This window comes from Chiloscyllium plagiosum, chromosome 32, assembly GCF_004010195.1.
Source record: "Chiloscyllium plagiosum isolate BGI_BamShark_2017 chromosome 32, ASM401019v2, whole genome shotgun sequence".
NCBI lineage: Eukaryota > Metazoa > Chordata > Chondrichthyes > Orectolobiformes > Hemiscylliidae > Chiloscyllium > Chiloscyllium plagiosum.
The window spans coordinates 27945702-27955320 of NC_057741.1; the positions used below are offsets into that span (position 1 = coordinate 27945702).

The window sequence follows — 9619 nt, forward strand, 5'->3', positions numbered from 1 at the left end:
CATCAGAAACGCTACTACAAATTTTCTCCCAGCTTGAAAAATACTCATTAACTTGTTCTCTCTGTGCCTATGTTTCTTGTTCCTAGGCCAAGTTTTGTATCCACTTTGCTGCTGTTCCTTTTATTCCATGAGCTATAGCTTTGCTCATAAATCTGTTATGTGACACTGTATCAAATGCTTTTTTGGAAATCCATGTACACCATATTAGGAGCATTTATCATTAACCTTTCTGTTACCCTTTCAAAAAACTCCAGCAATTAGGCTTAGACACAAATTTCTCTTAACAAATCCATGCTGATGTTTCCAAATCAACTCACATTATTACTTGTGACAATTAATTATTTTCCAAATAATTATTTCATTTCCTTTAAATTAATTAATTTCTCAGGCTATTTAAAATGAATTAACTATTCTAATGTATCACGATAAGTAAATATCACTATTTATTTGTTTAAAATCACACAACACCAGGTTATAGTCCAACAGGTTTAATTGGAAGCACACTAGAATGAGAGGTACTCCGAAAGCTAGTGTGCTTCCAATTAAACCTGTTGGACTATAACCTGGTGTTGTGTGATTTTTAACTTTGTACACCCCAGTCCAACATCGGCGTCTCCAAATCATATTTATTTGTTATTCTCAAAGCACCAAGTATTATGAAAGATTGAAGTTGACTTTTCAGCTCAGGATGGAAGTGGGGTGGAGCTACAATATCTTTTCAGTTTATTCACCCTATTAGAAAATGTTTGTTTATTTCCCCTTCTTGCTCACTCTGACTTTCAGCTCGATGGAGCGTTGTTCTCTGAAGATACAGACTTCTTTGTAACTTAGGGCACTTCCAACCACACCATCGACTAGCAAGCAGATGTACACCCCCAGGGGAACAAAGAATAGTGCACCACATTTGTCTGCATCAAAAACCTAATGTTTATCCTTTAGGGAGTCCCACAGGGTTTAATCCACCATTTAGGCAGAGTCTATGTACAAACAGCACCATTAGTATTATTGGCATGCATTTAACAGCTCCTTAATTCAGTTTAACAGTAATTAAATTATTGACTGATGACTTGATAAAGGTATTGATGCACAAAGCCCTTTGGTAACATTAAAAATACCGACACCATTTATATTCAGTGCAATTGGGAAAATAATATTTACATTGTCAGTTTATGATGAAATATAATGGTTCGATGAATATATTTTCTTCCAACAGTCTTAACTCCTGCCTTATTTCCTCACCCTGACTCTTGCAGATGACTTTGCTATTTTTCCATATCTAACATCACAGGAGGCAGGCAAAGTGCGTGCCTATGTCTGGTTTCTTGCTTAGTAATTCCTGGATCAGCTTGCCAGAGGCTATATAGGTGTCACTCAGTGTCAAGTTCAGCTGACCAGGAGACTCGCCTGCTCTTATTCCCTACCGTTGGCACATTGGAGTGATTTACAGGTTAATATTGAAATCCTAGACTGGGACATGTGGGGCTTCTGACTCAGAGGCAGGGATGCCACCGTCTGCACCACAAAACCATCTCTTGTTGAAGTGTAAGGCTAAATTTAATGGAAATGAGGGGAAATTGAAAATTTGAACTCTTTAAGGGGTGTATCGCCATATTTTATTCATATGGTGATGACATCTCAGGTATTCTATTTTTTCTAATTAACTATTCCCTATTCTACCAAGAGTGTTTGTAATGTCATTTCCATTTGTATTCCATTCCCAGAACACACTGCCATTCTCAATATGCAGTCACATCAGAATTGCAAGTTCCTCTGTTGGGACCATACTGCTGAATTTTAACCCCTTCTTCATTCCTGCCATTGATGTTATTGTATTAGGTTTGCAATTAATAATTTAGTGGAACCAGGAATGTGATTTCTCTCATTATGTGCTGGCCATTTGTTCTGTAATGCAAGAAATCCTGTGATTTAAACTTAAAGAACCAGAGAAGCTACCTGGTGAGATAATTGAGGTGTTCATTAAATTGAGCTTTCGTGACCCCAAAACATGAGAGGTCAGAAGTGAGAAGAAGGTTCAGTTCAGGGGGAAGCAAAAATGATCCTGGCGGATTTGCTGTTCAGCAGCTATAAGTAGTCTCAGTAACCAGAAAAGCTCGTGCAGCTTGTTCCCTCAAATTCAGAGAGAAAGGAGAGTGAGTTAGCCTGTACAGCTGATTCTGATATCATGCGATAGTTCCATTCTCATGCAGTCTACCGTTATAAGAAAATCGCCCAAAAGCCACATCATTTAAACTAATGGGGTTGGAATCACGTTCTACCCAATGCAGGTAAGGAAGGTTCGCGTTTACAAATAACGGTCTAAATTCTTAAACTGCGTTAAAGCCAATTCACGTTATAGCAGAATTGACTGTATGTGTGTCTCTGGAAAAGACAGAGAAAATCCCATCTGGTGAATATGCTGAAAGGAAGTGCTTCTAAATCTATCAGTTGAGTAAGGAATTAAAAAGTGAAGAAGGAAATTATATTTTTCACCAGGATTAAGTGACTGAAAAGGTTGTTGCCAGGAAAAAGATTGAATCTTTCTTTTTGTTGTTTATGATAAGATCTTTATGATATAGCTTTGTTTCTTTTCTTGTCTTTTTCTGTAAAAAACTTGAATTCTTCTGCTAAACATACATCGGCAGCCTCTAAACATGATAACCAAACTGGAAAAATGAAACTTGAGGTCTAACAAGTCAGATTTCACTCTGGGATCTGACTATCCCTATATTACCATCAGATGGGATCATGTCAACAATTGTGCTGGCTAGTCTGGGGAGTGAATGATCTCCAAGCATCTGAGCTAAGGAATCCTCCTTTATATTATTTTAAATGAACCAATTGAAACCAAACCAAATGAGAATGTAACAGCTCCTTAAAGGGATATGGTAACAAAGATCAAATCACAAATTAAGCTCAAATTAAAATGTTATCCTCAGGAGGATTATGCAGAGATATTCTTAATATGTGCTCGAGGTACTTAACCAATCATTATCCTCTACCCATATATCTTCAATAAAATTAACCTAACATCATTGACAAAGCTCACAAAGTTTGAAAGAATTCAGTGCACAGGCTGCTATGAAAGAAATGGGAAAGCAGCGCATTTAATGATGGAGTCAGTGGGAAGGTCAAACCTATGTTACAGTTGATCATTGGCCTCAAGGCTGCAGCTTTCTCTGTTTAAAGGGTTGTGTTCTTTTTTTGCACTGAGCTGTTACCATGCTAACTTCTGTTACCATGCTAACTTCTGTTACCATGCTAACTTCTGTTACAGAAAACCCGATATGAGACATACGTTAAACTCCTGAAGGAAGGAGGGCCAGATATGCTCTTGGAGAATGACGGTAATGGAATGAAAAAGTCACATTCCAGCCCATCGCTGAACCAAGAGATGTATGCTGTAAATGCGAAAATCAAACGCAATGTCTCTGAAAGAAAAGACTACAGGCCTGACACAGCCAACAACAAGCAGAAGACTTAACTTCTCAGCAGGAAATCATCTCCCAGTCCTCGGCCACCAAAACATAATCAAGTGACGCAATCTGTGACTTGTATATTTTTGTGTAAAATATTATTTAGATGTTGACTTTTGGTAACAGAAATTGTGAGAACATGACTGATATGGTAATCCTTCATTTGCAGACACTCCTGTAGCTTTTTATATTTTTGTTTGGTCGTTGACGCAAATGTTTGTAGATTGCCTTTTTTTTATATTGCCTTAAAGAGACAGCCTCCTATTGTTGGCCTGCTATTTTGAAAGCCATCAAAGGTCATGCAGTCGGAGGTTTACACGAGAGGCCCTATCAACGAGTGCCAAATGGATATATGTCATTTCACAAATGGAGAATTGTCATTGGCTGAATTTCTGTGCACAAAATCAGAGCAAGATAGCTGCTGACTTTGCTGTCCTTTTATTTTTCCTCATTATTAATTCTTTAAATTATTTAAAAACAAACACTCTCAAAGAAAGTTGTGAAATGAATGTTTCCATGGATGTGGTTTTTTTAAAGAAACAATACTTTATACAGTGTTGCTTATTGGAGACCAACAAAATGAATATTTTTCAAAGAGCTATTGGTTGCTTTTCTGTTTATTGCTTATCAGCAAATAGTCCTTACAAATTCCTCACTGTCTTATCCCTTCCTCCCTCCTTCCCACTAGATTATTGATTGTCACACATGTCAGTACTTCCTTTCAGGACTGTGACACTCCTCTCTCCCTTTCTCTCACTCAGGCTCTCCCCTGTACATGCCAACATTTCAGAGCACATGCTATTCTCTGTGCACATCCCCACCCAAGTCCATATCTGCTACTGAGCCAGAAAGCTGTCATCTGTACAGTGTTGGAAGGAAAATATTTTAAAACACTTTGTTTTGAAATGATTTTATGAGGCTCCATTTTAAGCACACTGTAAATCCCAGACAACCTTGTCACCTGTACATGATATTTCCTTGACAAGAATATAGCAAATATATAGAAGGTACTATCTGAATTGTTTGATTGTATCTTTAAAGATTAGTATTTATAGTGCACTTTAACAGAATACATAAAGCTTGACCACCTGTTTTTATTTTTTTTAAGAATATATGTTTGTCTTCCATTTTTTTGTATAATTCCAGGCATCTATGCCTGGGCAAGTTCTGTCAACTGTAAGACAGGTTAAAGAGACAGTATTGTAGTGAAATTACAATTGATCCGATAGAAGTTTTGTTTGAAGTAGGAAATTGCATTTGCCCTCCAGAACCACTGCTGTTATTGAATTTCTATTGCAATGATGCTGTAGTTTAACTCTCACTGCACCAGTTACATAAGGGTCTCACGCGTGAAGAGCACACAACCCTGCCTGATTGCGGATTCAGTTGAACACATCAAGTGTGAAAAGATCACTTTTTTTCTATAAAGAATTCGACTCACCCTTGCCCTGCAGAATACCTCTAATACTTTCTGCATCTGTAGATAATGAAAGGCTGTGATGAAATTTATAGTGAAAAGTGGTATCTGCTCAGTAATGTATTTTCAGGTGCAAATAGGTGTCTCTTCCCAGTGCCACTTGGTATTTCTCTGTGCTATTATTGATATTTATTGACTTTGTTGCATCTTCATTCACTTCTATAGCTCAGTGGATCTATTTTTGTTGTCTGTATATAATAGATTTACTGTACAATAGCATGCAGAAAGTCGTCTTTCTGCTGCATATGTCCCTTGTTTTGCATGCAGTCCTCTCTCAGAGACAAGAGCTCACATAAATAAATTCAAATGGATGTTATATTGGTTCCTGAGTTTTGTTTATAAAGTGGCTTGTTTAGTCATTTCACTTTGCGCTGTCACGTGCACAATTCAAAAGAAATTCTACTAGCAAACGAAAAAAGTCTCAGAAAAAGGGCTCCAAAGAAGCATCACTTGAGTCAAAATGTTAACTTTGTTTCTCTTTCCACAGATGCTGCTAGATCTGCTGAGTTTCTCCAGCAATTTCTCCTTTTAATTTAGACCTCCAACATGTTTAGTATTTTGCTATTATTAGAAAAGATGCTATGTGACACTCATGGTTTCAAAGGACATATACAATGCAAACAAACATAAATGATGGAAGTTTTTCTCTTTATGGGGTTTCAAGACTCTAAATAAACAGATAGTCAAGGCGGTCTCAACTGTGCAAAACTGGCTTCGGTTGAACAGTACATTAAAAAATACCACAGCTGTGGTCGGTGCTAGTATGCAAAATGTACTGTTGTATGTTTTTATTCTAAGGTTTGGGTAAATATGCATTGTTGAGGTTGAAAGGGAGGGAATTCCATCCTGAAGCTGTTTTGCCTACATCTAAAAAAAATTCTATTTCAGCACCTCGGACAGCGGGAAATAAAACATGCATTTAGAAACATAGAAGATAAGAATAGGCAAGTCGACCTCTCAAGACTGCTCCGCTAAACAATATGATCATGGCTGATCATTGAGTTCAATGGCCTAATCCCATTCTCCCCCATATCCCTTGATCCCTTTAGCTGATAAGAGCTACGTCAACTTCCTTCTTGAAAACATTATGTTTCGGTGTCTATCGCTTTCTTTGGTAGTGAATTCCACAGGCTCACCAGTCCATGGTTGAAAAGCTTTTTCCTCAACTCAATCCTAAAGGTTTACCCGTTATCCTTAAGCTAAGTATGATCCCTGGTTCTGGACTGTACCACCATCAGGAAAATCCTTCCTGCATCTAACTTATTAAGTTAGAATTTTATAGATTTCTATGAGATCTCCTCTCATTCTGCTAAATGCCAGTAAATACAGTCCTAAATGATGCAGATCTCTTTAAATACATCAGTCCTGCCATTCCAGGAATCAATTTCATTAACCCTCGCTAACCTCTCTCTTACACAAGAAAATCCTTCCTTGGATAAGACCAAAACTGTACGCAATGCTCCAGGTGTGGCCTCACCAATGCCCTGTATAATTGCAGCAGGAAATCCCTGTTCCTGCATTTGAATCCACTCACTTGAAGGCCAAGATACAGTTTGCCTTCTTTACTACCTGCAGCACCTGCACGCTAACGTATGCTGTACATAAACAATGGAAACTTTCCTGTCGTAGAGATGTACAGCACAGAAACAGATCCTTTGGTCCAACTTGTCCATGCTGACCAGATATCCCAATCTAGTCTCACCTGCCAGCACCCGGCCCATATCCCTCCAAACCCTTCTGGTTCATATACCCATCCAGATGCCTTTTAAATGTTGCAATTGCACCAACCTCCACCACTTCCTCTGAGAGCTCAGTCCACATACACACCACCCTCTGCGTGAAAAGTTGCCCCTGAGGTCTCAAATGCTGATGACCTTAAAGTCTATTCTTTAAGCATCTACAACACAGTCTCATTTGACTTCCTAGTTAGAAAGAAAAAATCCCAATTGGGCACAATAGGTTGTGATGCTCCTCAGTTGGGCAAATTTTAATTTTGTTACTTTTACATGCATTTTTCTCTTCCATCTTCTAAACTGTGGTAACTGATGCAGGACGTGTTAGATAATTATAATACAGGACAAAGTCAGAACTGATAACACATGAATAGCCATAAAGACCCAACCACTGCACTTTGAGCATTTGAATTCAGAACGCAGTTTACATCACTTAAGGGTGCGTCAGTTAAGTAGATAATTGTGTTTTAAGTAAATTAAATTCTGTGGTCAGTGTTTACGTTAAAAACCACCTTGTTTGATGTGTTAATAATGAACAGTAATCAACTGCAAGAGCTTGGTTTACTTTCTCTGCAATGTCAACGTTCTGGATAGGTGATTCATTGGGGCACTAAATCTTGGTCAAAGCAGCATTGACACTCTAGCTTTTTTATTTGTGAAATTCTGGGTGTTTTTTTTATTATTGCTTCCAATTCAAGTATCTCCTGTAACCTAGCAACAAAAATGTTCCTGCTTAGATTCAACCAAGCAAATGGACTCTTTTTGATTCTGAATATTTAGAATCATAGAATGCTGCAGCAAAAGGGGTAGTTTATCCCATCATGCATTTGCCAGCTCTGTGGTAGATCTGTCCAATTAATGGCACTGCATTGCTCTGTTCCTCTTATCCCTGAAAGTATTATCCCTTCAAGTATTTATCCTATTCTCCTTGGAATGCTGCTTTTAAATCTGTTTCAACAATTCAGATGCTGCAGTTCAGATCACAACAACTAGCTGTGTAGACAAAAGTACTCACCCCTGTTTCTTTTGCCATTCACAGTAGAACTGTCTATCGTTGTTATTGATTTTTCTGCACCTGGAAAAGCTTCTCATTATTTACTATTATCAAATTCATCATGAATTTTGAACGCCTCTATCGAAATTTTCTTTCAGAATCTCTGCTGAAAAGAAAGTCTATTTCCAATTTCTTCACAGAATTGGTGCTATTCAATCCTGGTACAATTCTCAACAATTTCTCCTGCATCCTCTCTGAGGCTTTGACATGGAAAGCATATTACGTAGAATTGAACTAAATGCTCCTGGTGATATTTTAGAAAGGTTTTAGCATGACTCCTTTGCTTTCATATTCTATCCCATAAAACCTTACAAAGATCTTGCATGCGTTTTAAGCAGCTTTGTCAACTTGTGCTGATGTCACCAAGACTTGTGCATATCTACATCAGTGCCCATGCCTTCACAATTGTACTGTTTATTCATATTACCTCCTGTCATTCATCCCACCAAAACGTACCACTCCACATTTCTCAGAATTCTTCCATAAGCCTGCATACTCCACCAGTCAATTCAAATTCTCCAGAAATCTATGTGATCATCTTTAATTACATCTCTGATTGGATTTGCATGTCTAAACCAATAACTCTCATCTGACACTGTGGAATCACTTGTATAAGGAATCAGCACTTTTATTCCAATACTATTTACATTCTAATGAATAAGCATCACACTATTGTATATAATAAAAGGTTAGATGGACAATGGATTAAAGTTTGACAATTTTATAACAGAATTGCATCTGGGGAGATATCCATGATTCTTTCCCCCCCCACCATTGTTTCCTAAAAATGTGCACATGGCTCCGTTAGCTGCACTCTCAAAGGCAAAAGTTACTGGACTCAAGTTCCAAATTCAAACTGATAGCCCACAGCATTTTGAAGCCAGCATTGTGCTGTTGGAGATGTTGTGCTTATGGGGAAATCTTAAATGAATACCTGTATCAGCTTGCTGAATATATGACTTCATGAAGTCCCAATCCCCGGCCAATGTTACTCTCTTGCCCAATGATACCAACAGCATATGGGGTAATTTATTCATTTGTTTGCAGAACTTATGAAACATATAATATCTTGAGGGGACCTGACCTTGTGAATGTTGAAAAGGTGCTCACTCTTGTGGGAGATTCTGAAACTGGGGGACACTGTTTGCAAATGTAGGGCCGCCCATTTAAAACAGAGATGATTAAATTTTTTTTTGACTTTGAAGGTTGTGAATGTTTGGATTTCCCTTTCTTAGAAAGCAGCAATTGCAGAATTTTAAAATATTTTTGAGGCATTGGCAGCTCGATTCTTGCTTTCCAAGTGGATGAAAGGTTATTGGGAATACGCAAAAATGTAGAGTGGAGTTCGACACAGAAACAGACACTTCGGTCGAACTTGTCCATGCTGACCACATCTCCTAAATAAATCTAGTCCCATTTGCCAGCATTTAGTCCATATCCCTCGAAGCCCCTCCTATTCATATACCCATCCAGATGCCTTTTAAATGTTGCAATTGAACCAGCCTGCACCACTTCTCAGGCAGGTTCAAACCAGATCAGCCATGGTCTTACCGAATAGTAACGTTGGCTAGAAGGGCCGAATATTTATTCTTATTCCTTGTTCATATGTCAGTATGACCTCACTTCATTACAACATGCCATTTCTCCACAGAACATCAATAGCTGGTCTTCCAAAATCCATGGTTTGTACAGCCTTATGTTAATGGCTGCCATTCTTTCAGTGCAAGCATTTTCACTTGCCTTTGTGTCGACATTTGTTTCATCAGATAGCTTTTCTGATCTGAATGGTCTTCCTTCTCAACAAGACTGAACATTGTAGTCTTGGTCAGCTATTCCGAATTGCCTTCCATTCTCTTATTTATTCATGATATTTGGGCTTTGC

The 9619-nt window shown here is 38.1% G+C and overlaps 1 protein-coding gene across 3 annotated transcripts in view; it reads left to right on the top strand.

Moving 5' to 3' along the window:
• LOC122539453 (PH and SEC7 domain-containing protein 3-like) overlaps positions 1-5266 on the top strand; it is a 421315-nt gene extending 416049 nt beyond the window's left edge. For all 3 annotated transcript variants that reach the window (XM_043674302.1, XM_043674303.1, XM_043674304.1), the window contains one exon: positions 3275-5266. In XM_043674302.1, the coding sequence (XP_043530237.1) occupies positions 3275-3481 (207 nt within the window). In that variant the 3' untranslated portion in view covers positions 3482-5266. The remainder of the gene's footprint in view (positions 1-3274) is intronic.
• Positions 5267-9619: the final 4353 nt, after the last annotated feature.